The following is a 27,060-nucleotide window of genomic DNA, read 5'->3' as shown; positions in this document are numbered from 1 at the left end:
AGAGAGAGAAACATTGAATGAAACGGCAGATTAAATAAAGATATTTATTTATTAAAATAACAATACAGTAATCATGTGAAATAATATATGTTTTAGACTTATACTTTGATAGGGAGAGGGAGGTAAAAAAAAGAGAGAGAAAGAAAGCATTTTCACAAACAATATTAACTGCACTTCTGGTGGATGCATGTTCAGCATAAATTGCGTTTTCGTTTCTTCTGAGGGAGGGGCAAGTCCATCACTTGCCTCTGCTTGGTCCACACTGGGGATTGGTTGCCTGTGGCCATCCAGTCGTTGCTGGGCTGCAGCCCCTATCATCCCTGACTACTGTCAAAGTGAAAGGGGCTGATGGGAGTTGGAGTCCAGCAACGTCTGGAAGGATATAGGTTCCCCATCCCTGGGCTACACTTTGCAGTGTAGCTGCAAAGTGTAGCTATTTTCAAATGATGCCCTGTTTCAGAAACTCCCTGCATGTAGAAAACCAGGACAACAAGGACAAAAGCCTTCCCATGCTAGATTTCTGCATGCAGGGAGCATTTTGCATGGAGAAGTGTGAAAGGCACCTGGAACCTGAAGTGGCATGGTCCATTCTGTTACATGTAGAGACCAGGTTCTGGTCAAAGATGCTAGAGAGTTATGCTGCCGCATAAACAGCATGCATTCCACCCCGAATCCCTGCCTCCCTGGGCTTCCTTTAACTCACCACACTGAAAAGGCACTGGTGCTGCTCATTCCTTCAGGCAAACAAAATCTAGTTCCAGTCACAGTGGTGTTTGCTTTTAACAACACATGTGAAAAGCAACAACCCAGAACACCAATTCAGCTGCAGCCACAAATAAGGATAGCAAATGCCATTGTTCCCCTGTTCCTTTTCCCTTTGGGGTAGGTGGGTGGGTGGGTGTTTGTTTACCGACAGAGCAGTGAGTATGCCCTGCCTTTCGCAGCCAGAACTGATCAGGGTTTCTAAGCGTCACGTATCTTCCCTCTTTGTAATTAAGTGTCTGAAGCAGCCGCTCCAACTAAAATCAGTGTAAGATGGGGGGTGAAGAGGCCCAGGGGCGAAAGCTCTGAGACTTTGCATAGCAACAATGGCATTTGATCACATGTCCCCATTTGAGATGCCAGCCACATCTTCCTGCAATGCTCCTATGCTTTTCAGCTCCCATGGAGTCTTCCGTTACCATGCTGGGATACAGCATCAGGTAATGAATTCCTGTATCTATAAAAGTTAAAGGAAAAGGCAAGGTGGGGGTGGACAGTTGTCACCACTTATTTAAATTATTATACAAGTAATAAAGATCACAAAAGCCATACCTTCTCACAGGTTTTTCTGTTATTGATAGCTCACACACCATGCTAATAGTATAATATTGTAGCTAACCTCAGTGCTGTCTGCTAGAAATTAAATCTACTATTCTAATTCACACTGGATACAAAACTTATGATGCAAATATACCAGGAAACCTTCAGTCCTGGCTTTTAGCAAAAAAAGCTGAGATTTAACATCAACATCAACAACAACAACAACTGAATCATGTGGAAAGGAAAATTCCTTCACATTAAAGGGGGGGGGAGTTCTTCACATTAATCTTCTGGAAAAATTAAATGAAAAATATAAGTATTCTAAAATGCTGAAAGACTCCAGTTACAGGTTCTCCTGGCTGTAGAATGTCAAACTTTCTGTTGATCACATTCTTAAAAGCAGAACCAAAGAAATAGGCGGAAATCTATTTTTTAAGAAAGTGTTGAAAAAATAGGTGTCGTTTTATAAAGTACAAAAGGTATTGGGGAAGTGTTTGCAAATATGTTTGTAACTGTGTTTGTAATTGTGTTAGGTTAGAAAAACACACCTATAAAAAGGAATCTGAACATTGTTAGGCTACAAGCATATTGTCTCCATAACTCCAGCGTGCTAATTCTTTCCCTTTGGTTGGAGCAAAACAGCAGCGGAAAGTTCCACTGCTGGCTCTCTGACAAGAAAGAAGTTTCCCAGGAGAGAGGAGGAAAACATTATTATTTTAAGGCAACCCCCCTGCTCCATATGGTAGCTGAGAACCTCTTAAACCCTCCTCTCTAATTTTCTGGGAGATGAAAGCCCTCCAAACCTCTCTCCTCAATAAGGGGTGGCAGAGTGGGGAAGAATGAATTTTCAGAGGTGGCCACCTACGTTGAAAGCAGAAATTTGTTGGGATGAAACACAAAAAGGATCTGAGCTTATGAGAGCCACAAGAAACAGACACGAAGGTCACACTGAAATCATCACCCCTCTCCTCCACAATGCCTCACGCTTTTCAATACACCTGGCTTCCCATCAGCACCCTCAGCTCCTCCTTCCCACAATGCCTTGCAGCATATCTATGGGCAGTGGGAATACAATGGTGGAGTTCTTCTCGGCGGCGATAGTGGTCAGGGTCTGCAGGTAGCGGAGCTGGAGAGCTGCAGGAGACTCTGAGATGACAATGGAGGCTTCCTTGAGGGCTCTGGAGGCATTCATCTCGCCCTCTGCTGCGATGACCTGGAAGGGAGAGAGGCACAGGTCCAGCAAGATGTTTTGAACACAGAGAAAACTGCATAAGGTTCGGAGAGTGTGGTGTGGTGGTTAGTGTGTCAGACCAGGACCTGGGTGCAGCTATGAAGCCCACTGGGTGATCCTGGGCAAGTCAGTGTCTCAGCCTCTCTTACATTACAAGGCAGTTGTGAGGATAAAATGAGGACAGGAAGAACAAAGAACAAACCACCTTGAGCTCCTTGCAATGGAGGCACATCCACTGGGGCAAATGGGGCACTGCCCCAGCACCTGCCCTTGGCTAGCTCCCTGCCACCTGCCTTCTTACAACCAGTCCACACAGTGGCCCTGGCTGCTAGCTTCCTCCTCCTCCTCCTCCTCAGTATCCAACGTTAGTCCTACATAGAGTAGACCCACGGAAATTGACAGCCACAAATAATTTAGGTGCGCTGACTTCCAACGATTCTACTTTGAGCAGGACTTCATTGGGTAAAACTCCATGTATGCTCAGACGTCAGTCCTGCTGAATTCTGTGGGGCTTACTCTCAGGTGTGTGGGTTTAGGAATGCAGTCTTAAGTCAATTAAAACAATTAAGTATGCACATGACAAAACACAAACATTCTATAGGGGAAATGGCTTTATCCTACAATAGGGAATTCACCTCTTTCTCAAATTTTGCAACTACCTGTATTATAGATAGATGATAGATAGATAGATAGATAGCTATTAAAAACAATTTTTGGGAGAATCTGTCACCTAATCAAACAAGAATGTTTTGATTAATTAAATGTGTCAGGTAAATGTTGCAGCTCTAGGCTGCATACACACCACACATTTAAGGCACGTGATTTCTTCCCAAAGAATACTGGAAACTGTAGTTTTCCCCTCACAGAACTACAGTTTCAAGCATCCTTAACATAATACAGTTCCCAGGATTCTTTGGGGAGGGAGGAATGTGTTTTGAATGTACTCAAAATCTATGGTGTGGACCCAGCCTTAGTAAAATAAAAATAAATAAATTGTAGGCTAGAGGATTTGTGGCCTTCATGTTCAAGGCCCCAAACAGGATCCTCCTTGCTTAACCAACTTCTTTCAGAAAAGGAAGAGATTGTAACAGGAAGTTTTCGTCCTCCTAGGAGAAGCAGCACATAGATCCAGCAGTGTTAACCCAAGAGTATAGGAGCAGCAAATCTGCCAAAGGAACAGGGGTGCAGAAAGGCCTCCAGACTCTATGTCTGCCCCCAGAATGTCCCACCAGCCAGTCTAGTTGTTGAACACAAAGGCCACATTTAAAGCACCATGAAACCTGTTATGTACTGAAGTTCTCACCCTGGGCCAGCAGGGGGATACTGTAGATAGTTATGCAAATAAGGGATCGAAAGTGACGTTCAGTGATTGGATAGTTTTAGAAAGTTGTTACAGTAACGTGGTACTGGAGCTCTATATAAGCAGGCTGACTGAGCCCTTCAGTTCAGTTCTGTCCTGGCCTGTGAATAAGCAAGAGCTGTTTGAAGAATCGCTGTGTTGTCTGATATGTTCACCCACAACTTAACAAAACCACTTTAAATAGTCATGGCTTCCCCCAAAGAATTCTGGAAGCCACTGCCTGTCAAGGGTGCTGAAAGTTGTTAAGAGACCCTTATTCCCCTCTCAGAGCTACAATTCCCAGAATGGTTTAACAGTCAATCCCTCTTCACAGGAAACTCTGGGAATTGTAGCTGTGAGAGGGCAATAGTTGGTCCTAGCAACTCTCAGCACCCTTAGTGAACTACAGGTCTCGCAATTCTTTGGGGGAAAACCATGACTGTTTAAAGTGGCATGCAGATGTGGTGTGGCTCCAGACAGAACAGTGGTTTTCAAAAGCTTTCTGCTGCCAGAGAATCCTTGTGTGCTACAGAGTCCCTGCAGAACCCCCTGGAAGTGAACTAAGTAGGGATGAGGGAAAAATTCAATTTGGTTTACAGGGGAGCCTATCTAACTTGCACTTTCCAAAATAATATGTGAACCAAACCATAGCCATTCTTTAAAATTTGCATTTCTCCAAATTTAGCAATGCAGTTCTCCAACCAACTAATGTGTAGAAAATTGCATATATTGGGGCAAAGATCTAAAAATATGCATATATTGGAGAAACAGCTTACAAAAATGCATTGTAATAGGAGAAGCTGCTTTGCAAAAAATATTAGGCAAAATGCCAAATATTAGGCATTACATGTTAGGCATTAAAATGCAGGTGAATTTCCATTCTGAAAAAATCAGAATGATGTGGAAATGTGAAGACCTGAATTTAAGAGCAGGAAAATGAGAAAAACAAAACAAAACTGGCATTTGCCCATCTTACAGGATCCAGTTTAGACAGGGTACTCAGCAGGACTTTCAGGTATCAGCACCAATTCCCTCCTTATGTAGGACATAGCAGCAGAAAACAAGACCATTGGGAAAGGCTGAAGCTCTGTGAGTAGAATATCATCTTTGCATGCAGAGGGTTGCAGGTTTAATCCCAGGCATCTCCAGGGAAGACAGGATATGTCCCATCATAAACCCTGGAGTAGGTGCCAATAAGCATAGACCATGGGTAGGCAAACTAAGGCCCTGTGGGAGTCATAAAGCCACGGCAAAGGCTTGTAATATTGCAGGGTGCCCCCTGACCTCGGCTGACCAGCACTCTGAGCTTTACAATGTATTGGAATGTATTGACCTTATATGGAGTTATGTTCCCCCTCTGGGCAGTGTAACCTTATATGGTTTGTGGGTGCGTTAAAGCCATGACCGGATGTAGGTAATGTGATACATTGGCAAACGGCCATGCGGCTGGAGAGAGAACAAAGGGTAATAAAAAGGGTTACCGGAGGGAGAGAGAAGTTCAAAAGGAGCTGCTCATACCATCCTGAAAATATTGCTGGCTCTCTGTGTCTTTATTTTATGCTAAACAGCACCATTTTGTAACAGCTGGCTCCGACAAGGCCTGGGGACTGGATCCAGCCCAATCGCCTTCTAAATCCGGCCCGCAGATGGTCCCAAAATCAGCGTGTTTTTACATGAGTGGAATGTGTGCTTTTATTTAAAATGCATCTCTGGGTTCTTTGTGGGGCCTGCCTGGTGTTTTTACATGAACAGAATATGTGCTTTTATTTAAAATGCATCTCTGGGTTATTTTGGGGGCATAGGAATTCGCTCCTTATTATTTTTTTTCAAAATATAGTCCAGCCCTCCACAAGGTCTGAGGGACAGGGGACCGGCCCCCTGCTGAAAAGGTTTGCTGACCCCTGGCATAGACAATACTAAGCAAGATATGCAAGTGGTATGAGGCAGCTTTCCATGTTGTAGCTCAGGGGTGGGGCATCTGCTTTGCATACAGAAGATTGCAGTTTGATCTCATTCATTTCCAGGTAGGACTGGGAGAGACTCCTGCCTGAAACCCAGACGAGAGTCAGTGTAGCCAGTACCCAATTAGATGGCCCACTGGTCTGACTCAGTATAAGGCAGCTTCCTATGTAACACGTTGTGTCTTGTGGGAGCTTGCCTTCTGCTGCTTGATCTTCTTAAACATCCCCAGAAAACCTGCTGAGATGCTTCAGTGAAGTTTGAAAACCTGCGATGCAGAAGGAACGCCCTCCGACTGAGATTTGGCACAAACTCAGCTTTGTTTTGTTATGTAAATGCAATGCAAAGGATTCTCTACTATGGGGAAATAAAGATAATGAGACCTCTGGAGCCAGTGTTTGTACAGCAAATACCTGAGTCATCTTATATCACTGTGGGGAAAAACAAGTGCTACCATCAAAGCAGTGGCTGGGGCAACCCAGTCAGATGGGTGGGGTACGAATAATAACATTAAAAATTATTATTATTAAAGGAAACATGAATATCTGAAGTGGTTCAATATTCACTTGAAATTTGGATTATGTGAAAGTTACAGGAAGGGCTGTAGCTCAGTGGGAGAGCATAATTATGGTCATTTCCAAGACATATACCCCAGGGTCAACAGGGTCAAATAATGGCCTTTGTTTCCTTGCACTGCTCCATCATCTTCTGGGTCATGGATGGGGAACCTGTGAACCTCCAGAAGCTGGTGGATTCCAACTCCCATCAGCTCCGGCCAGCATGGCCAATGGTCAGGGATGATGGGAGTTGTAGTCCAACTGCATTTGCAGTGCACCAGGTCAGGAAAAGCTGGTTTAATAGGAAGTTTAGCCAGCAAGTTGGTTTATGCCAGCATTTCTAATGGTCAGTGATGATGAGATGTGTAGTCCAACAACAACGGAAGGGCCGCAGGATCCCCATCTCTGATCTCTTTCGGTGATGGATCTCCTTTGAAAGTCAGCGGCTAACCAAACCAGTAGAGCTCCTTACCTTTGCTCTTGCTTCGCGGGTAGCTTCTGCTTCAGCGGCCATGGCTCTCTGGAGTTGGATGGGCAGCTTCACATCTTTGATCTCCACCCGCTCCACCTTTATGCCCCAGTCATCTGTGGCATCATCTAGTGTGGCCTGTTTAAAAGGGTGGGGGCAGGAATGCATGTCACAAATGGAGGTATTGTGCAAAGATGCCAAGCTAATCAAACAGAGGTGACTGGAGGTTTAAACAAGTCTCAACAGGACAAATGAACAGCCTTTTTAAGAGCCTTCCATCCTGCAAGGTGTTAAATATCCTTCCTTGTTGTGTTTTCAGCTGGCAGGTGACCCAGGCTCTGAGCTTTCATTGAAAGATAAAAGACTCTTAACAACCTACAGCTCCCATAATCCTTTAGGAATCCCATGTGGGGCTTTAAAAGCATGATGTGAATGTGGCCAGAGACTAAAGTAGACGGAGCTATAGGCAGTGCCACACCCCCTGAACTGGTCATAAGGAAGAAGGCAGGCAGGGGTTGGGGGTTGGCTGAGGGCAGATTAGGACTGGTGGGGCAGTGCCCCACTTACCCTAAGGGACCAGCTTCCACTGGATTTTTGCATTGTATATTTAAATTGCAAAATTTAGTGGCTGATGCAAAAAAATAAATCACCTGTCTAAACAGTGAAGTATGTTTCTCAACAACTCCCTACCCCACACCCCCATGGGGATGCAGCTCAACATTGCTGTACCTGCATGCTGTGGGCGATTTCCTCCCGGTCAGAGAGGATCTGAGAGAGATTCTTGGTCCCAAGAACGTTCCTCAGTGTGGTCTGAGCCAGGAGCCGAGTGGCTGAGTCTGCATTGGTGATGTTGGCAACAGCAAGGGTTGCATTCTGAACTCGGTAATAAACCACGCCATCCACATTAACTGTCACTGAATCTTTGGTAAGAATCTAGGGCAGAAACAGGGGGAGGGGAGAGAAGAGAGAAATGTGGAACGGAAGAATTAAAAAAAGAATCTCCAAGTCACTCATGCATCAAAACATAACCACAAAGAGGTGCCACAAGTAGCATGCTGCTAATTAGGCGGTCATGATCAGACTGCCTGCTACCTGACAGTCACAAAGGAGCTTTTTTTCAAGTTCCCTATTTCAAACACCATGTGAGTTGTTCATTTTGTGCATGTGCTCATTTCTCCAATTGTACCATCGGTGGGCTTGCAACAGGTATTCTGCACCTGGCTAAGTCATCGGAGAAGCCACCTTTCAACACTAAGGTTACAGAACACTGAGAAGCTCCATACGGATCTCTATTCAATAGCACTATGCTTTTTTGGATAGCACTCTGCTATCCAAAAGGGTGGCGCAGGTGGCGCTGTGGTCTAAACTACTGAGCCTTGGGCTTGCCAATCAAAAGGTCAGCGGTTCGAATCCCCGCAATGGGGTGAGCTCCTGTTGCTCGTTCCCAGCTCCTGCCAACCTAGCAGTTTAAAAGGACACCAAAAAGTGCAAGCAGATTAATAGGTACTGCTCCGGAGGGGAGGTAAACGGTCTTTCCGTGCGCTGTTCTGGTGTCAGTGTTCCATTGCGCTAGAAGCGGCTTAGTCATGCTAGCCACATGACCCAGAAAAACTGTCTGCAGAGCGGACAAACGCTGGCTCCCTCGGCCTGTAAAGCGAGATGAGCGCCACAACCCCAGAGTCGTTTGCAACTGGACTTAACTGTCATGGATCCTTATGGAGCCTTATGCAGACACCAGATAAGTTCCCTGATTCTTTAACTTCTACATGCTGATCTTTGGCAGAAAGCACAAGTGATTTTTGAAATACCAAAAGGTAGCATTAATAGAATATGATGCTTTTCAACAAGCATATTTAACCCTCCCCCCCCAACACACACTACCAAGTTGTTCAGCACTTCACCTCTCCCATGGCATCTGCTAGGTTTGAATCCAGCTACAGCTACAGATGGGCTGTACACTGCCAGCGCTCAAGACACTGGTTGCCTGGGTGTTTAAATGCCCAATTCCCTTGAGAATGGGGTGGGGCAGGTGTTGTGGCAGCAATAACTCGGGCAATGCCAGCTTTTGCAGGGGCACACACTGGCACCCAACTGCCTCAGGCTGTGCCAGTGTGGCGTGTTTGTAGCAGCCTTGTAACAAGGAAGATGCAGCAAATTCCAGAGTGTGCCTTTCACTAATTATATAGCACCAACCACACACGTACGCATTAAGGAGTTAACAGAAACCAGAAGGGCGCAGGAAGGATATCTGCCCCAAGGCATTCACAGCTTATATCATTTTATAAAATCATCATATTCTATTAGAGAAAATTGCTTTGCTGAAAGATTTTCACACAGCTTCAAGGGGGGGGGGGAGCATGCAAATTAAAAAAACCATTTGAGGAAACACAGCAATTAAATCCAAGAGGTTTACGGAGAACTTTGCCCAGGGTTGACTATCTCATCCGCATGCAGAACCTCCCAGGCTCAGTAATGCCTCACCATCACACTTTCGAACACATCCCAACTCCCCCTGAGAGGCCGAATACCATAGGATAGGACTGGCATTATGGGATAAGCTGTCCTGCAGGAAAGTATCTGCCTCTATTGATTTGCTCACTGAGGAATGTCCAGCAAGCTTCCAGTGCACTGCGGGGCCTCTCCTGTGCTGTATATCAACACTGCAGGTCTGAGCCTGCAGATGTACAATCTAATAAGACACAAACACAAGGAAGGGAACAGGAAGAGAAGGTGGAAAACCTTGCACAGGCCAATATTATTTACATTATTGTAGGCTGCTTGTTACACAGAGGTCCCCAAACACCTTGCATCATCTCTAAAAAACAAACACAATGGGTTTTAGCCAACTGACAAACTGGAACGTGTCCAGAGGAGGGCAACCAAAATGGTCAAAGGCCTGGAAACGATGCCTTATGAGGAACGGCTAAGGGAGCTGGGCATGTTTAGCCTGGAGAAGAGGAGGTTAAGGGGTGATATGATAGCCATGTTCAAATATATAAAAGGATGTCACATAGAGGAGGGAGAAAGGTTGTTTTCTGCTGCTCCAGAGAAGCGGACACGGAGCAATGGATCCAAACTACAAGAAAGAAGATTCCACCTAAACATTAGGAAGAACTTCCTGACAGTAAGAGCTGTTTGACAGTGGAATTTGCTGCCAAGGAGTGTGGTGGAGTCTCCTACTTTGGAGGTCTTTAAGCAGAGGCTTGACAACCATATGTCAGGAGTGCTCTGATGGTGTTTCCTGCTTGGCAGGGGGTTGGACTCGATGGCCCTTGTGGTCTCTTCCAACTCTATGATTCTATGATTCTAACTGAGTTTTACTCAGACCAGACCTATTGATGTTCCTGCACCTATGTTAGTGTGGCTCATCCATTTCAATAAGTCGGCTCAGAATAGGACTAGCATTGGATACCCTCAACATTGGGTAAGGCAAGCATGTGGGCAGGCTTGTCTAAGCGAGAATTTTTAGCAGACACCGAAAAGAGGAAAGTGAAGGCACCTGCTTGATTTCAGTAGGAAGGAAATTCCAAAATGCAGGTGCTGTCAGACTTAACGATTGCATCCTTACAAATGCAGAATGGGTATTATGTGGTACCAGTAGTAGTGTCAATTCCACCGATCAAAGCAGTCTTGTAGGTAAACTTATCAGAAGTTGTTAAGCTAGATGGACCAATGGTGTGAGTGTAAAGAGAGAGAAGCAAAACTGAATGTCATTGAGGCTGTGTACACAGTACACCTTTAAAGCACATTTGAAATGCATTCTTCCATTTCAAGGAATTCTGGGCTCTGTAGTTTGCTAAGGCTGGCTGGGAAGTTTAACCCTGGGAAGGCTCAACCACAGTGCCCAGAATTTTTTGAGAGAAAGAATGTGCTTCAAATGTGCTTTGAAGGTATAGTGTGTGCACAAAGCCAAAGAAAGCCACACACATCTAATCGTTTCTTAAAGAGACTCAATGATTTTCAACAGAATAAAGTTCCATGTCACCTTTGAAATGACCAGGAATATTACTGCTCCTTTTACTGATACAGTGGTACCTCTGGTTGCGAACGGGATCCGTTCTGGAGGCCCGTTCGCAACATGAAAAGAACGCAACCCGCAGCAGTGCATCTGCACACACGCGGGTTTCAACTCACCACTTCTGCACATGCATGTGATGTCATTTTGCCCATCTGCGCATGCGTGAGCGGCGAAACCCGGAAGTAACCCTTTCCGGTACTTCCGGGTCACCGCGGGACACAACCTGAAAGAACGCAACATGAAGCGGACGTAACATGAGGTATGACTGTACTGCAGAGATAAGAAACAGGAGTGTGTCCGACTACTCACCCCCTGTGCTTTCTCAGTGACAGTATTGCAGCTGAAGCAGAGTTATTTCTAAGAACATCCCTGCTGGATCAGGCCAATGGCCCATCGAGTCCAGCATCCTGTCCTCACAGCGGCCAACAGGTACCTGAACAGGAAGCCCAGAGGCAAGACCTGAGTGTAACAGCAGCTTCTCCACTTGGAATTCTCCACAACTGGCATTCAGAAGACTACTGCCTCCAACACCAGGGTATGTGGGTGTGGGTGGAACATAGAACATCTCCAAGTGGAATGGCTGTGATTATATTAATCTTATTTTAATGTTAGTGTTATTTAGAATCGTCCTAACAGAGATCTGTGTAATGTCTTTGCAGCCACAGCCACAGCAGTTTCTATTTTAAGTAACGCATGCAAGGTAATTGCAAGCCAATAGCTCCTTTAATTGGCTTCTGCGATACACAGAAGAACCAGTGCCACCCTCAGCTTTACTAAGTGAGATATGACCCTCTTATTGAGGAACCAATACAGCTGCCTTGCAATAAGCTTACTAGTCCTCAGTGTTTGACAAGAGCATTGAGAGTTGATAGGCGACCTCTATTCCCCCATCACACAATTCCCATGGTTTAACAGCCAGTCCCTTTTCCCAGGGAACGCTGGGAACTGTAGCTTTATGAGGGGAATGGGGACTGCCTAGCAACCTTCAGCATCCTTAAGGAACTGCAATTCAGGAAGCCACAACTGTTTAAAGTGGTATAATACTGTTTTAAATGTGTAGTGTGGATTGGGCGCTAGTGGCAGTGAATTCTGTGGTTTAAGTCTATGCTGTGTGAACTTTCTCTTGTCAGTCACATAGCATGCAAACTGGGAGTTTATCTTTATGTAAACAATGAAGAAGGAGCGCCTGAATTTGCTTGTTTTCCTTATCTCTTCCTGTCTCCTTTTTCCTTTGGTATCATGTCTATTTTATTGGAAGCTGCCAGCAAAGGGCTGCCTGGTTTTCTTAATCTTTGTTCAGCCCCTAGAAATCTTGAGATGGTTTATGAATGAGCTGCCATCCTCTTCTGGAAAGAAACCAGAGCAACTGCAACAAATTGTAGCATGAAAACACAGATTCTATGGAAACGGGGAAGTAATTAAAAGCAGCAGCAGACATGCAAAATCATCAAACAACTGGGCAAAAGTCATCAAAAGAACAGCGGCTCATGAAAACAGTGAAGAAGAAAGGAGGAGGATCAAAGGGGCTTTTTAGTTTACAGAAAAGGCGAGCTTCAAGAGACATGATAGAAGTTTATAAAATTAGGCATGGAATGGGTTCTCTCTGGCAGAAAACCCAGCCATCGCCCACTAGTGTCTTTAACAAACCTCACAGGACTCATGGAGACACCAGAAGGAATACAGCAGTGTTGGCCAAACTCGGCCCTCCAGATGTTTTGGGACTACAATTCCCATCATCCCTAGCTAAAAGAACCAGTGGTCAAGGATGATGGGAATTGTAGTCCCAAAACATCTGGAGGGCCGAGTTTGGCCACCACTGGCATACAGTGAAGGGGCTAGGTGAGCTTCCCTAAGGAGGGCATTCCATGGGATTAGTGCCACTCCAAAGAAGACTATGCTTCTCATGGCTGCCCATCCTACTTATGTTGGCTGAAAAGACAGAAGCAGGATCTCAAATGCTGAGTGGAATGCTGAGTGGAATTAGGACTAATGGATAGACATACAGTGGTACCTCGGGTTAAGTACTTAATTTGTTCTGGAGGTACGTTCTTAACCTGAAACTGTTCTTAACCTGAATCACCACTTTAGCTAATGGGGCCTCCCACTGCCGCCGCACCACCGGAGCCTGATTTCTGTTCTCATCCTGAAGCAAAGTTCTTAAACCGAGGTACTATTTCTGGGTTAGCGGAGTCTGTAACCTGAAGTGTCTGTAACCTGAAGCGTATGTAACCCGAGGTACCACTGTATACAAATGGGATCTGCAATCAAACGTTGCAGCATGGAGTGCTCCTGTTCCAGTAAGTCCGTCATGCCCTCCTCCACGATACTCCTTTCTATTCCGCCTCCGAACTAGTTTTACACCTCCCTGCCTCCCTTCAACAGTCAGTCAGCATTCTCTGCGCACTAAGCATACTCAGTCCTTACTAGGCTGATCAGGGTTTTTCCCCTCCACCCACCCCCTCATCATTCCCTCCCTAAAGACGTTTTAATAACTCAGCAACTCTTAGTTCAGGGATGCAGAAACGTTTCCAGCCTGAGGGCCACATCTGCTTCCGGACAACATTCCAGGAGCCACATTCCAGTGGTGGGTGGGGCCAGAGGCAAAAGTGGGTGGAGCTAGTTTGCACACACACACAGCTCTCTAGCCTCTATCCAGAAGACCAAGAGCCATAATCATTGTTCAAGGATGCATTCCAACCACGCAAAATGACTCAAGGAGGGTGCAAAGCAAGACAGGTGAGGGGTGTGGCCTGGGAGAAGAGGGTGTGGCTTCAGAAGAGATGAAATGGAACAAGCAGTCCTGGAAGGTCGTCTTGACCCCAGGCAGCCAAGGTTACCCAGTCCTGCAGCATAACTGTACCCTGGGGTTTTCCAGCACCTTGACAACATCATTAACTTTCAATTAAGGAAGCAAGAAAAGAAACACGTAAAAGAAACCCATCCCTACCTAATGAAATAAATACCCTGCAACCCTGTTGCTTGCAAAAACTGCAGGCACAACAGAATTGAATTACAGAAAAGCCAGGAGGAAATGAGGGGCGGGGAGGAGTCTCACTAAGGGTACATTCCTGGCAGCAAACACATTAAGCCTAATGATGATTATTAGGTTCCTAAGCAATTCATTCCGAGCCAGTTCCACAACAGTTACTGCCAGAGGAAAAAGTCATTGCAGGATAAGTGGCAGGCGGCTGCCTGGAACAAAACCGAAACCCTCCATGCTGGCCTTCATTCCAAATGGTCTGCTTTGACAGAGGCCATGGCAGAGACTGCCTCACTGCATGGAGGAGTTCCGGACCAAGCTAGATGACATGTTAGCTATATATCTGAGCCCTTAAGTGCAAGGTACTATCCATCTTGCAGATGGATTGCTGAGAGTCACAGCAGCAAGGGAACTGGTGGCAGAGAACCAGAAGGGACATAAATACTCAGTGTCAGAGCACTTGCTCTGCATGCAGAAGTTCCTGACTCCAGTCCCTGGCATCTCCAGTTAGGGCTAGGAAAGACTCCCTCTCTGAATGTCTCCTGTAGGAAACCCTGGAGATTGTTGATAATACTGAACTAGATAGACCAATTGTCTAACTCAGAAGAAGTTTCCTATGTTCCTATTTAATTCATCCCTTTGAGAACTAGAATATGACTTTATATTTAAGGGGAAGTGCCGCAATCTGGCAGCAGAGCACCTGCTTTGCATGAAGAGCATCCTGTCTTTAATTCCCGATGGCACCTCCAAGTAGGACTGGGAATGTCTCTTGCCCGAAATTCGAGACCATGGAAGAGGGGCAGCGGGTGTGAGAAAGCCATGGGGTGGGGGTGGGGTGGGGAGAGAAACTTGACTAGCCTATTTATATCCAGTATTTAGTAGGGGGAAGAGAAGAAAGAGGTCAAGGAAAGGGAATACTCACTTCCTGTGGCGGTATATCAAATGATATGGTCCTCATGTCCACTTTGATAAAGCTGTCTGTGCAGGGCAATACGAAAAACAGACCTGTTGGAAAACAAAAGTGCAATTGTTAGACACAACAACTCTAGGGCATTAACTGCTCTGCATGTGCAAGGAAGAGGCCGGAAGGTATATTGAAGTGCATGGGACAAAGTCAATTCAGCAACATTGCACCAGGCACCAGTCTTGGTGCAAATGCATGAAGCTGCATTGGGGCTGGAGCACTGATGGTGCCCTCCCCCAGGCCAGAGACCCGGAGGAGGGCACCACCAGTGGTCCAGCTCCAATGCAGCTGACCGGCCACACGGAAATTCAGCCACATGTGGGACCATGTATGCGAAACACAGCACTGTACATCAAGGAGGTGGAGTGGCCTGACACAATTGCTCCTTCATGCCACCAATATGAGGCTTCCCCTAGGCAGCAGTTAGCCTTACTAAACAGCTTAATGTTGTTAAATTGTGTGACTTCTCCTGGGGTGCTACGTCGCTTGGTGGCTGACTGCAGCTGGGGTCCTCTCTGCTGCTGTACCTCTGGAGTTCCCGTTACAGATAGGTAGCCGTGTTGGTCTGCCATAGTCAAAATAAAAAAATTCCTTCCTGTAGCACCTTAAAGACCAACTAAGTTAGTTCTTGGTATAAGCTTTCGTGTGCATGCACACTTCTCAGCTATCTGCCAATCTCCCATTCCCACCACCCTTCTGAGTAATACCCCTCCCCACCTTCTCACTATATAGAAGGATCTGGCAACTTCTGTTTCAGTGGCTCTGAAGAAGTGTGCATGCACACGAAAACTCATACCAAGAACTAACTTAGTTGGTCTTTAAGGTGCTACAGGAAGGAATTTTTTTATTTTGACTCTGGAGTTCCCAGCAGCTAAACAGAGGTATTGCTTGCTTAGGGTGGTAAATTCTTATCCCTTATCAGCATGCTGTCTAATAAATCTTAAGACTTCTTCACCACTTGTGTCTTGTCTTGCTTCCAAATCCCACAGAAAGAACCCCCTTGCCTTTGGCAAGACAGACCATAACAGCAAACACTCACCTGGCCCCTTTGCACCTCCTTTTAGGATACGTCCAAGCCGAAATATGATGGCTCGCTCATATTCCTTGACAATCTGCAATGAGGGGGGAAAGTCAGTTGGGGGTGGTGGTTGCGGTTTTGTTCCCTTTCATTCTGCACATTTCAGGCTATCCTTGATGCTATTTGGGCCACGTTTGTAATTAGCTCATTTCAGATAAGAAGAGAAGTCTTTTTAAGGGGGCAAAACAAGGCATAAGATTCTGCAACTACGTAGAGAGACTTCAACTTCATGCTCTTCCTATCAAGCTGAAGGAGGACCCTGATCTTTTTCATATAAAAATTGTGCTTCATGAGAAGTTTCTTGACAAAGAGGCTTGTGGCACTTTAAAGACTTAACACATTTCTTTATTGCACGAGCTCTTCAGGACTACAGACACCTTCATCAGATGCATAAAGTCTTGTAGTGAGTTGCAGGTGAATATATACACATGGTTAAGGAGTCAGGGGATCAGAAATGTAAACAGTGAAGTGAGAAGGAAATGAAAAATACAGTAAAGTACAGATTATGATAATTACGTTATGCAAAAAAAAAAACACCTTATTGTTGACAACACAGGCAGCCTGGCATTTGCAAATCAATTAATACATGATGTGGGTTGTTGGGATTTTTAAAACACTTTTGTCCAGATTCAGTTCACTAGTGAACCTCTTGATTAATTGTAACCTGGTGGCCTCTTGATGCAGTCTCCCTCTGAAGTTCTCTTCTGCAAGAATAGCCATTTAAGGAGTGGACTCCCCCAGAAGGTAGTGAAATCTGCCTTCATTGGAGCTTTTTAAACAAAAGTTGAATGGCCATCTGTCAGGAATTCTTTAGCTGCGATTCCTGCAGTGCAGGGGCCAGACATGACCCTTTGGGTCGCTTCCAGCTCTAAGGTCAGCTACAACGTACAGTCGCTGATCTGTTTAGAGTGGGGAAGGAATCCTAGGTCACAACTGCTTTCCAACCAACTATTTCTTACCTTTATGCACATCCAGATGGATAATGGGAAAGTGATGGTAACCAAAAAGAACGAGACCATAACCAGGATCCACCCACAGACTCCAATGCTTCCTTCAGAGCCCTCTGGAAGAAAAGTGAGAAAAAAAGTGCACATGCATTAAATGGGCTTCTATTGCTTCTGTGTAGGGAAGAGGGAGAAATTCAGTTATGTTTGCATTTTAACCTAATTTGCACTTCTGGAACAAATACACGAGCTGCATCCCTTCAAAGTTTTACCGGTATTTTATTTAAAGATTTCTTACCACATTTAACAAAATGTATCAAAGTGATGCACAAACTGTCAAGCAATAAAACTTTGAATAGACACATCATAAGGTAAAAGGTAAAGGGACCCCTGACCATTAGGTCCAGTCGTGGCCGACTCTGGGGTTGCGGCACTCATCTCGCTTTATTGGCCGAGGGAGCCGGCGTACAGCTTGCAGGTCATGTGGCCAGCATGACTAAGCCGCTTCTGGCGAACCAAAGCAGCACACGGAAACGCTGTTTAGCTTCCTGCTGGAGTGGTACCTATTTATCTACTTGAACTTTGGTGTGCTTTCAAACTGCTAGGTTGGCAGGAGCAGGGACCGAGCAACGGGAGTGGGGATTTGAACCGCCAACCTTCTGATCGGCAAGTCCTAGGCTCTGTGGTTTAACCCACAGTGCCACCCGCGTCCCAGACACATCATAAGCTGCCAATAATCAGTAACAAAACTGATCATTGCATCTAGAACAAGAATGTATCTGACTACTGACAGGGACACAACACTGAAGGTGAATCTCTAAGAAGAAACTGTTCCATAATGCCATACTGTAGGTGCCACCACAGAGAAAGCCCTTTTCCTGCCTGATACCAGATGAATCAATTCAAAGTGCATTGTTCTCCATTGTCAGTCCTAGCCCTTGCCAAGTCAGGAGTGGTAAAGCATGCGGGGATTTGTACGAGGAGCATGACCAGTGATCTCCCTTATTGCTCAGACAGACATGGCATCTTTATAGGATGCAGGAAGTCAAGTTTGGCTACAGCTCACACCTGCTCTGTGCCAAGGCCCAACCAGAGGTAAATGCAGTCTAGCCAGAAATTCACACTTATTCAATTTTTGCAATGCAATTCTCTAACCACTGTTCATAAAAAGTGCATCAGGGCACACATTCATGAAAATGAAAACTGCTTGCAAAAAAAAAAAAGAAAACTGCTTGCGGAGAAAAAGTGTACCCTGGTCAAAACTGCACACACACACAAATTGGTTTCTTATGACACATTTGCACAAAAATGCTGGCAAATTTTCATGAGGATTTTTCTTTTTAAAAACATGCAATTTATTGCAAAAATGTAGAGAAATGAATTTAAAGTTCGAAACTTGAGAAACCGTGAGAAGCAAAATTGATAGTTCCAGTCATCCCTGCATATGTTAATCCCTCTTCCCGAAAGGAACTCTGGGAATTGTAGCCCTGTAAATGAAGGAGTCTTCTAGCAACTCCCAGCACCCTGAACAAACTACAGGATTACTTGGGGGGAAACACGGCTGTGTAAAGGGGTGTGATAGTGCAGATAGAGTCTATCACCATCATAATCGCCCCTCCCAGAGAATTTCGGCAACTGCCCAAAATATGAAATGCTGCAACTAAAAAAAGGAACATGAGATCATATTCAGGAATGTGACACAGAGTTCACATGGAGATTTTTCCTGGCCTTGGATTCAGTTACAGGAAAAGGGAATCAAGTATGTAGCAAGGCGTATTTGTCTTCTACTGCAACAGCAGCTCAACTAGATCAAGCATTTGATCCGGCATTGCACAGAAAAGTAATTTTCTCCCATATTTTCTCTGGGAGTTCTGTGGAGATGGGGAAGAATATTTATTTGATCTTATTCCCAAGGCTTCTGCAGACCAAATGCTTAACCAGGGGTTGTTTCCCTTTAACCATGGTTAACCTTTTCCACATGAATACCTAAGCCAGGTGTAGGGAACCCTTTTTGTCCAGTCTCCCACCCCAAAAAGACACAAATGGAAGCTCTTACTTGAAAGTAAAAGTAAGGCAAGTAAACGTGCAGGCTCAGGGTTCAGGAGTCACGGGTTCAGGAGCAAGGGCAAGAAATTCAGAACTGCAGGTGTCCCTGCAATAAGTTCCCAGTACTTGGCCTGCCCACCATGCTCTTAAAGACAAGACAGGGCAGTCTTATTCTCGAGACTCTCTCACTTTGTAAGAATTATGGGACTACAAGTGCATGTGCTTTTGGGGTGGGGTTGTCTGTTCCCACAACAAGGGCGGCATCCCGTTCTAGATAACGAGACTGCACACTTTTGTCACACCTTGGTTATCAAAGCCTCCCCAGCCTTCATTGAGTCTCTCTGCTCCACAGGAAGGGGGCGGGGAAGGTACAGCAGTTCCCCTCCCCTTTCAAAGAGTCTGGTCGGGGCAGATCAAACCAGATCCCCCACCATTCAGCCACCACACTCATTTCTTCCTCCTCCTCAATCCAAGCCTGCCAGTCCAAGCTCAATGTTGCTGCAGGGCTCAATACACCCCTGGTCTTCCAGATGTTGCTGGACTATAGCTCCCATCGGCCTAGGACCCTCGTACCTACGGGACCGCCTCTCCTGGTATGCCCCGCGGAGGACCTTAAGGTCCACAAATGACATTTAGGAGGTCCCAGGTTGCAAGGTGGTTAGATTGGTCTCAACTAGGGCCAGGGCCTTTTCAGTACTGGCCTTGACTTGGTAGAATGCTTTGTCACAAGAGACCAGGGCCCTGTGGGACTTGACATCTTTCTGCAGGGCCTGCAAGACAGCGATGTTCTGCCTGGCCTTTGGTTTGGACTTGGTCTGACCCCTATTTTTCCCTTTCCTTATGGTTTTGATCTATGGGCTACTTTTAAAATGAGGCTGCATTTTAATTTGCATTTTAACCTGTATTTTAACCCCCCCCCCCATTATGTTCTTACTGTAATTTTACTTGTGTTAGCCGCCCTGAGCCTGGCTCTGGCCAGGGAGGGTGGGGTATAAATAATTTTTTATTATTATTATTATTATTATTATTATTATTATTATTATTATTATCAGCCTTAAGACCTGGTCATGCTGGTTGGAACTGAAGGGTCACAGGTTCCCCAGCTCTGAACCATGATTGAGTATGAGCCACAAACAATGATGCAAAAATGTAAGTTTGGTGGGTATGTAAACAATAAGAGCCTTCAACTGAATCCATACATAGACACACCCTATCAAACATTTCACTTCAATTTCTTCTGGCAAACTGTGTTTGGTGGGCATTATATATATGTAAAATTAACATACCACACATTTATTATTATTATTATTATTATTATTATTATTATTATTATTATTATTACTGCCAAGTAAACTCAAATGGATAAAGGGCAAGGTTCAAATGAGATTCCAGGGGCAACTGCAGCCCACCAGGGATCACTGATCTCTTCCCATGCTACGCCTGCTCTCCCACAACCCTCCCTGATCCTGCTTTTCAGTTTCTCCAAGTGCTTTTGCCAAGCTGGTGTGCATCTATGAACTACAAGAATGCCTGTTGCTCGCCTAGATTTAGCTCTCTCTCCCTGATTTTTGTTTAAGATCTTTTATTAAGATTTTCCCATAAAACAGTTAAATTACAACTACAGAAGATACAACTTGAATAAGTAAAACCAGAAGAAAGAAAAGATACAAAAGCCAAAGATACAAAAGAAACATTTCTGATTTTCCATCTGCTGGCTATATAAAGAAAGAAAATATGATTACTCAGTCCATGACAACATTCATCTTCACCACTTTCTGTCTTTTAAGTCAAGGTGTCAAATCACTGAATAAAGAAAGTACATTCTACCAAGTCTCCCCCCCCCCAAGATTTCTTAGGACACCCCCCATTCCCCCTCACAGAACTATAATTTCCAGAATTCCCTGCAAAGAGGGAGTGGTTGTTAAACTACTCTGATAACTGTAGCTCTCTTAGGGGGAACAGAGGTCTCCTTAGAACTCTTAACAAACTACAGCTCCCAGAATTCTTTGGGGGAAGCCATGATTGTTTAAATTGACATAACACTGACATAATACTATGCAGATGGGCCCAATACACTTTTCAGTTTAGTTATATTTTAAGTACTGCACAAGTGCAATGCTTAAGTGTTTGCAAAAGAAGCGGTGGACAGGAAGGAAACCAGAACAAATTGGTTGCACACCTTGACTTCCTAGCAACCCTCACCAGGCACTAGCTCACACTTCTCTTTTTCTTTACAAAGGATATCATAAAACAAAGGGGAAGAAGTGTTTTCAGTTCTGCAGGCTGGATTGCAAAATTCCAATGCCAGGAATGAGAAAATGAACTCAGATTGCATTGAGGGAGTCTTTCCTTTCCACTGGACTTTTGCAAGAGGCAGCAACAAACTGCAAGGTATCATTTTTGCAACATTGCGAAGCAGGAGAAATGATATTACCAAATTCTGCCTCCTTCTCCACTTCTCTTCTGTTTGCATTCTCTGCTCATGCTGCAGACAGCATTCTGGGAAAATGGGCACCAGCAGCACCCATAAATCTTGGGGCTTCCCCTTCCCCCAAACACAGCCAGAAACAGATGGGTGGTATGGCTTAGGGCAGGCATCCCCAACCTTCGGTCCTCCAGATGTTTTGGACTACAGTTCCTATCATCCATAAGCACTGGTCCTGGTAGCTAGGGATCATGGGAGTTGTAGGCCAAAACATCTGGAGGGCCACCGGTTGGGGATGCCTGGCTTAGGGCATGGGTTGGCAAACTAAGGCCCACAGGCCGGATCAGGCCCAATTGCCTTCTAGATCCTGTCCGGGAATCGCTACATGGATCACCAGCATGTGGATCGCCAGTGTGCACGTTCTTTCCCTCCCCATCCCTCCCTCACACAGCGCCACTTTTCTCCTCAGAGATGGAGCCATCTTGTCCCACGCCGGGTGCCATCGACAGCGGGAGTTGGCTTGCCTGCCTCAGCAGGGCGGCGTTGTGAAGGGGGCGTATGATGCTGGCAGCTGCTGCGCTTTCCTCCTGCTCCTCCTCCCTCTCCCTCAGTCCACCCTTCCTTCCTTCCTTCCTTCCTTCCTTCCTTCCTTCCTTCCTTCTCTGCCCTGCTTTTCATAGAATCATAGAATCATAGAGTTGGAAGAGACCACAAGGGCCATCGAGTCCAACCCCCTGCCAAGCAGGAAACACCATCAGAGCACTCCTGACATATGGTTGTCAAGCCTCTGCTTAAAGACCTCCAAAGTAGGAGACTCCACCACACTCCTTGGCAGCAAATTCCACTGTCGAACAGCTCTTACTGTCAGGAAGTTCTTCCTAATGTTCAGGTGGAATCTTCTTTCTTGTAGTTTGGATCCATTGCTCCGTGTCCGCTTCTCTGGAGCAGCAGAAAACAACCTTTCTCCCTCCTCTATGTGACATCCTTTTATATATTTGAACATGGCTATCATATCACCCCTTAACCTCCTCTTCTCCAGGCTAAACACGCCACTTCCTCACACGCTTTCTTTGTTGCTGCCTGCCTGCCTGCCTCCCTCCTTCATTCCTCCCATGGCGTTCAGGCGGGTTGTTGCAGTGGCCACAGTCACCACTTGTGGGTTGGCAGTCACCTCTTCTTCACGGTTCCCCTCAGGAAGCAGCAGCACCAGCAGGTGGTGGGTAAAAGCTCCATCGATGCCCTGATTCCCCTACCTCTGCCAGCGGCTCCTCCGCCGGGGCTGCTGCTTCTGTCTTCACCAGCCAACACAGCCTCCTACCCCTCCACGGCGCCTGGCTGGCTGGAGAAGCCCAACTGCAATTATTTGGACAACAACTGGGACAGGTACAGCAAAGCATCTTCAGGCCTCTTTGAAGGCAGGCAAAAATTGTTCATATTCCCCCCCACAAAAAAATATAGTCTGGCCCCCCACAAGGTCTGCGGGACAGTGGACTGGCCCCCTGCTGAAAAAGTTTGCTGACCCCTGGCTTAGGGGGAGGCAGGCATTGCTTAGGGCGGCCCATGAGTAGGCAAAAGACAACATCTGTGTCTGCAGATAAAGTCTGCAGGTGGTCACCCTGACCTTGACCCATTCCACTTGCTGATGTTTGGGAAAGGGCCGTAGCTCATCAGCCCTAGAGCACCAGCATTATATGCAAAAGTTCCCAGGTTCTGCATCTCCTGGTAGGGTTGGGAGGGAATCCTGCCTGAAATACTGCTGCCATTCAGCACTGAGCTCAGCGGCTTAAAAATCTGATGGCTGGTGGTCCTATGACTGTAAGCATCAAGATTCTAAGAGGTGTAGCCTTTTATACTTAGCAGAATCAACCTTAGCCCCCTAATATTGACTGAGGATTAGGCTGGGGCAAAGGAGGCTGCTTCCCCTCCCCCTCAGCCTACCCCCTCCCTGTTGGGACACCCAAAGAGTAATGAGACTTGAATCCCAAGATGCTGCCTTTGAGCAAAACGTCCAAAGCAACCTGGTAGGATTGTTCTTGGATGTTCTCTAGAGCATTGCCATTGCTCTTGAGACTTTCATATAAGATTGTTAATGCGATGGGTATAAACTCATTTTTAGTAGATTCGCCTTCTAGAACAGGGGTCAGCAATTTTTTTCAGCCCGGGGCCGGTCCACTGTGCCTCAGACCTTATGGGGGGGGGGCGGACTATATTTTTTTTGGAGGGGGGAAATGAATGAATTCCTATGCCCCACCAATAACCCAGAGATGCATTTTAAATAAAAGCACACATTCTACTCATGTAAAAACACGCCGATTCCCGGACCGTCCATGGGCCGGATTTCGGTGATTGGGCTAGATCCAGCCCCCGGGCCTTGGTTTGCCTACCCATGTCCTAGAAGCTTGATGCTTAGTGAGAATATGTATCTACCTGTAAGAATGCTTTTGTTTTCTTTGTATCTGGTAAATCTTGTACCCAAAGTTTTCCCAACCCCATGTGACCTGTTCATACGAGAAGAACTGGAGAGTCCAACTTAACACTCAATAACTGGGCTTCCTGATTATAACTGGTAATATTTGGAGCCAAGTACTTGAAATGGGACAGTCTTTTATTTTTTTACATGTGTGCAAAATATACATAGATGTGTGGTTCTCAAACCACATAGCTACAACACGAAATCTTGCTACAGTGGTGCCCCGCAAGACGAATGCCTCGCAAGATGAAAAACCCGCTAGACGAAAGGGTTTTCCGTTTTTCGATGCGCTTTGCAAGATGAATTTCCCTATGGGCTTGCTTCGCAAAACGAAAAAGTCTTACGAGTCTTGCGATTTTTTTCGCTCCCCCCCTTTTTCTAAGCCACTAAGCCGCTAATAGCCTTTTAGCCGCTAAGCCGCTAAGCCTTTAATAGCCGCTAAACCGCTAATAGCGCTAATCCGCTAATAGGGTTGCTTCGCAAGACGAGAAAACCGCTAGACGAAGAGACTCGCGGAACGGATTAATTCCGTCTTGCGAGGTACCACTGTACTTCACAATTGTTCCTAGCACATGATCTGCATTTGCAAGAAATGCTTAGTGTCTCTCATCAAGTTTTTCTTCTTAAGATTGTCAAAAGCTATGGTTGTGACCAGGAACTTGGATCAAAAGCCATTGATCTTGCAAAGGGCTGGATACTGCTGAAAGGCTATCAGGCTCCAGATCCTTTATGCTGCATATGAACTTCCTATTAAAAGAATATTTAAGGTTCACATATATTTAAAGGAATTAACTCTAAGTGAATCTCCTTCTTGGCTCAGATGATAAACCATGGTATTACACAAATAATTAATGTGAGCATCAATACAGTGGGAGTAAATGGTTTGTGACAGCTGTAATAACTACAGTGATGTCCAGTACTGAAAACATCTGAGTAGCTAACAGTTTCACTTTACCATAAGTGATATTTACTATTCACAGTTTGCAAAAATGCCCTCATCTTAGATTCTGAATTAGCTGACAAGCTCATGTATTGACAGGTTTTGTAGAGTTGGAAAAGGTTCAGAAAAGGGCAATGAAATTATCAAGGGGCTGGAGCAACTTCTCCTGTGAGGAAAGATTGCAGCATTTGGGACTTTTTAGGTTAGAGAAAAGGCGTGTAAGAAGTGACACAATATAAGTTTATAAAATTATGTGAGACGTGGAGAAAAATGTCTGTCGTAACTCTATAACTTGTGGACACCCAATGAGAAGCACAATGATGAAAGATTCAGGACATATAAAAGAAAGCTATTATTCAGGCAGTACATAGTTAAACTATGGAACTCATTCCCACATGAGGCAGTGATGACCATCTACTTGGGTGGCTTTAAAAGAGGACTGAATGAATTCATTGAGATAAACTCTATCAACAGCTGTTATAGCACCATTGTCAGAGGAAGGCTCTCCAAACTGAAATTTAATTGTACCCAAGGCACATTATCAATCCATCTTTCACCTTGTTTATTAAAATAAAGTTCCTGGAAAAAATAGTTAATAACTGTTTTGCTTTTTAACCCATCGGGTAGCCAGTCACCAAGATAGAAGGTAACAGCAACATTCTAGTAGGGTAAACAAACGAGTCCCTGGATGTATGTAAAGGTTGGCATTAGTTCTAGAATTTCTCCAGGGGATTAATTTCATCTTAAGTATACATAGCTTTGAGCTTTGCTTCTGTAAAGAGTCAATACAAATTTCAGTTGTAGAAGGAGCCAAGGGAGATTTCGCAAAGCGAAGACAGATTACGGGCTGCTGAATATGTTTATCATATGAAAGTTTGACCACAATCTGAGCATTACTGAGCTGAAATCAAGTTTCTAGTCCATAAAATGGTAGCCCCCTCCACACAAAATCCCTTCCAGAAACTCAGAAAATCAGGCCTCGGGGAGAGTGAAATTCCAAGCTTCACACCCCAACGAAGTCCATGAACCTCAACTCTTGCTACAGGGCTTATCCATTTTCAAGTAGCACACCCCAGGGTCATTCTGAAGATTCAAACTCCTGCAAAAGACCCTGAACCCTCCTGCAATGGGAGACCAAGGAGTACCTTCACCGCAGGCGTGCACTCATCCACACCCACCCAAATAAACTCCCTCCAGAGGAAAGCAGATTACATTTGTACATTATCTGAGGCTCTCGGCGTTTCCTGTGTTTCACCACAGAAAGCAAGACTACGACCGTCAGACGCCGTAGCTTAGACCGAGCCTTCCCTAAACGGAAATCGCACGCTCATGCACGCCCCTTTCGCCCCTATCTCAAAACCTCCAGCTTTTTTTAAGTACTCATTTTAGGGTGCGATTATCGGAAGCTGAAACAGGCACACTCTGTGCATGCTCGGAAGCAACAGGTGTGTAGCCAACCAGGTTTTACTTAGTGTAAACCCAGTTATATTAATGGACCCAAGTTCGTCCCGTCTGTACATTTCAGTCGGTCTGACTACTCTGAGTAGAACCAGGCTGTCTGCCTTTCCTTCCCCCAGCTCCGCTCGTACCCCCAGCCTCGACCAAAAAAGAAAGGAAGAAGGATGGGGCTGCTCCAACTTTGCAAGCCTCCGCTCGTCTCACCTCCGATCTTGGCGGTCTCCCGCTTGCCGCGAGTGCCTTTCTCCGCGTCCTCCATGACTCCCACCGACGCAGCCAGCTTCCCAAACGAGGCGGCTACCCGTTTCAACAGAAGGTATCTGGGGTCCGCGGCGCTCCAGCTGCCGTGTTTGATTCGAGTGGGCGGCCTCGCTTCTTCTCCGCCCCGCACATCATCAAGACCCGCCCCCTCCTCTTGCACAATGCTTTACAGTTGTCTAAGAGGCAGGCTGCAGTTTTGTGTACGCGCTCGCCAGAGAATTCCACAACTGGCTTTCCTTCTGAGTAGACCAGAGACAGGGGCATCGGCGGCCCTCCAGATGTTGTTGGACGCCAGCTCCCATCAGCCCCAGCCATCATAGCCAACGATCAGGGATGATGGGAGCTGTAGTCCAATAAAGTATATCTTTATACCTGGAAAGTCACATCTTTCTCCTCATCCCTGGAGCAGACACGTCGCAGCGGCAGGGAAAAAGCACTCAAAAACAAAAATCTTACTGGCTAGCTAATTCATGCAGGACAGTCTTTCAGTCGATCCAAACTGGTGATGTTGTTTGATTTTTTAAAAATTGTTTCATTTTACTGATCGGTTGACTAAATACTGCAGATCAGGCTCCGCAGCGTCTTTGGGTTTAACAATAAATAAGGCTTAAGTTGTGGT

At 45.6% G+C, this 27,060-nt stretch overlaps 1 protein-coding gene across 1 annotated transcript; it reads right to left on the bottom strand.

The window, feature by feature from the left end:
- Positions 1-30: 30 nt before the first annotated feature.
- Positions 31-26,551, bottom strand: LOC310698611 (stomatin-like). The gene is made up of 7 exons (XM_083486039.1): positions 26,385-26,551; positions 16,857-16,960; positions 15,859-15,931; positions 14,778-14,860; positions 7,587-7,790; positions 6,861-6,995; positions 31-2,515 (listed from the first exon to the last, which is right to left on the bottom strand). The coding sequence occupies exons 1-7, from the start codon at positions 26,437-26,439 to the stop codon at positions 2,321-2,323; spliced, it is 849 nt and encodes a 282-aa protein (XP_083342165.1). The 5' UTR covers positions 26,440-26,551; the 3' UTR covers positions 31-2,320.
- Between the last annotated feature and the right edge of the window lie 509 nt (positions 26,552-27,060).

This window comes from Podarcis liolepis, assembly GCF_965112155.1.
Source record: "Podarcis liolepis genome assembly, chromosome: Z".
NCBI classification, from domain to species: Eukaryota; Metazoa; Chordata; class Lepidosauria; order Squamata; family Lacertidae; genus Podarcis; species Podarcis liolepis.
This window is presented reverse-complemented; position numbering and strand designations above follow the sequence as displayed.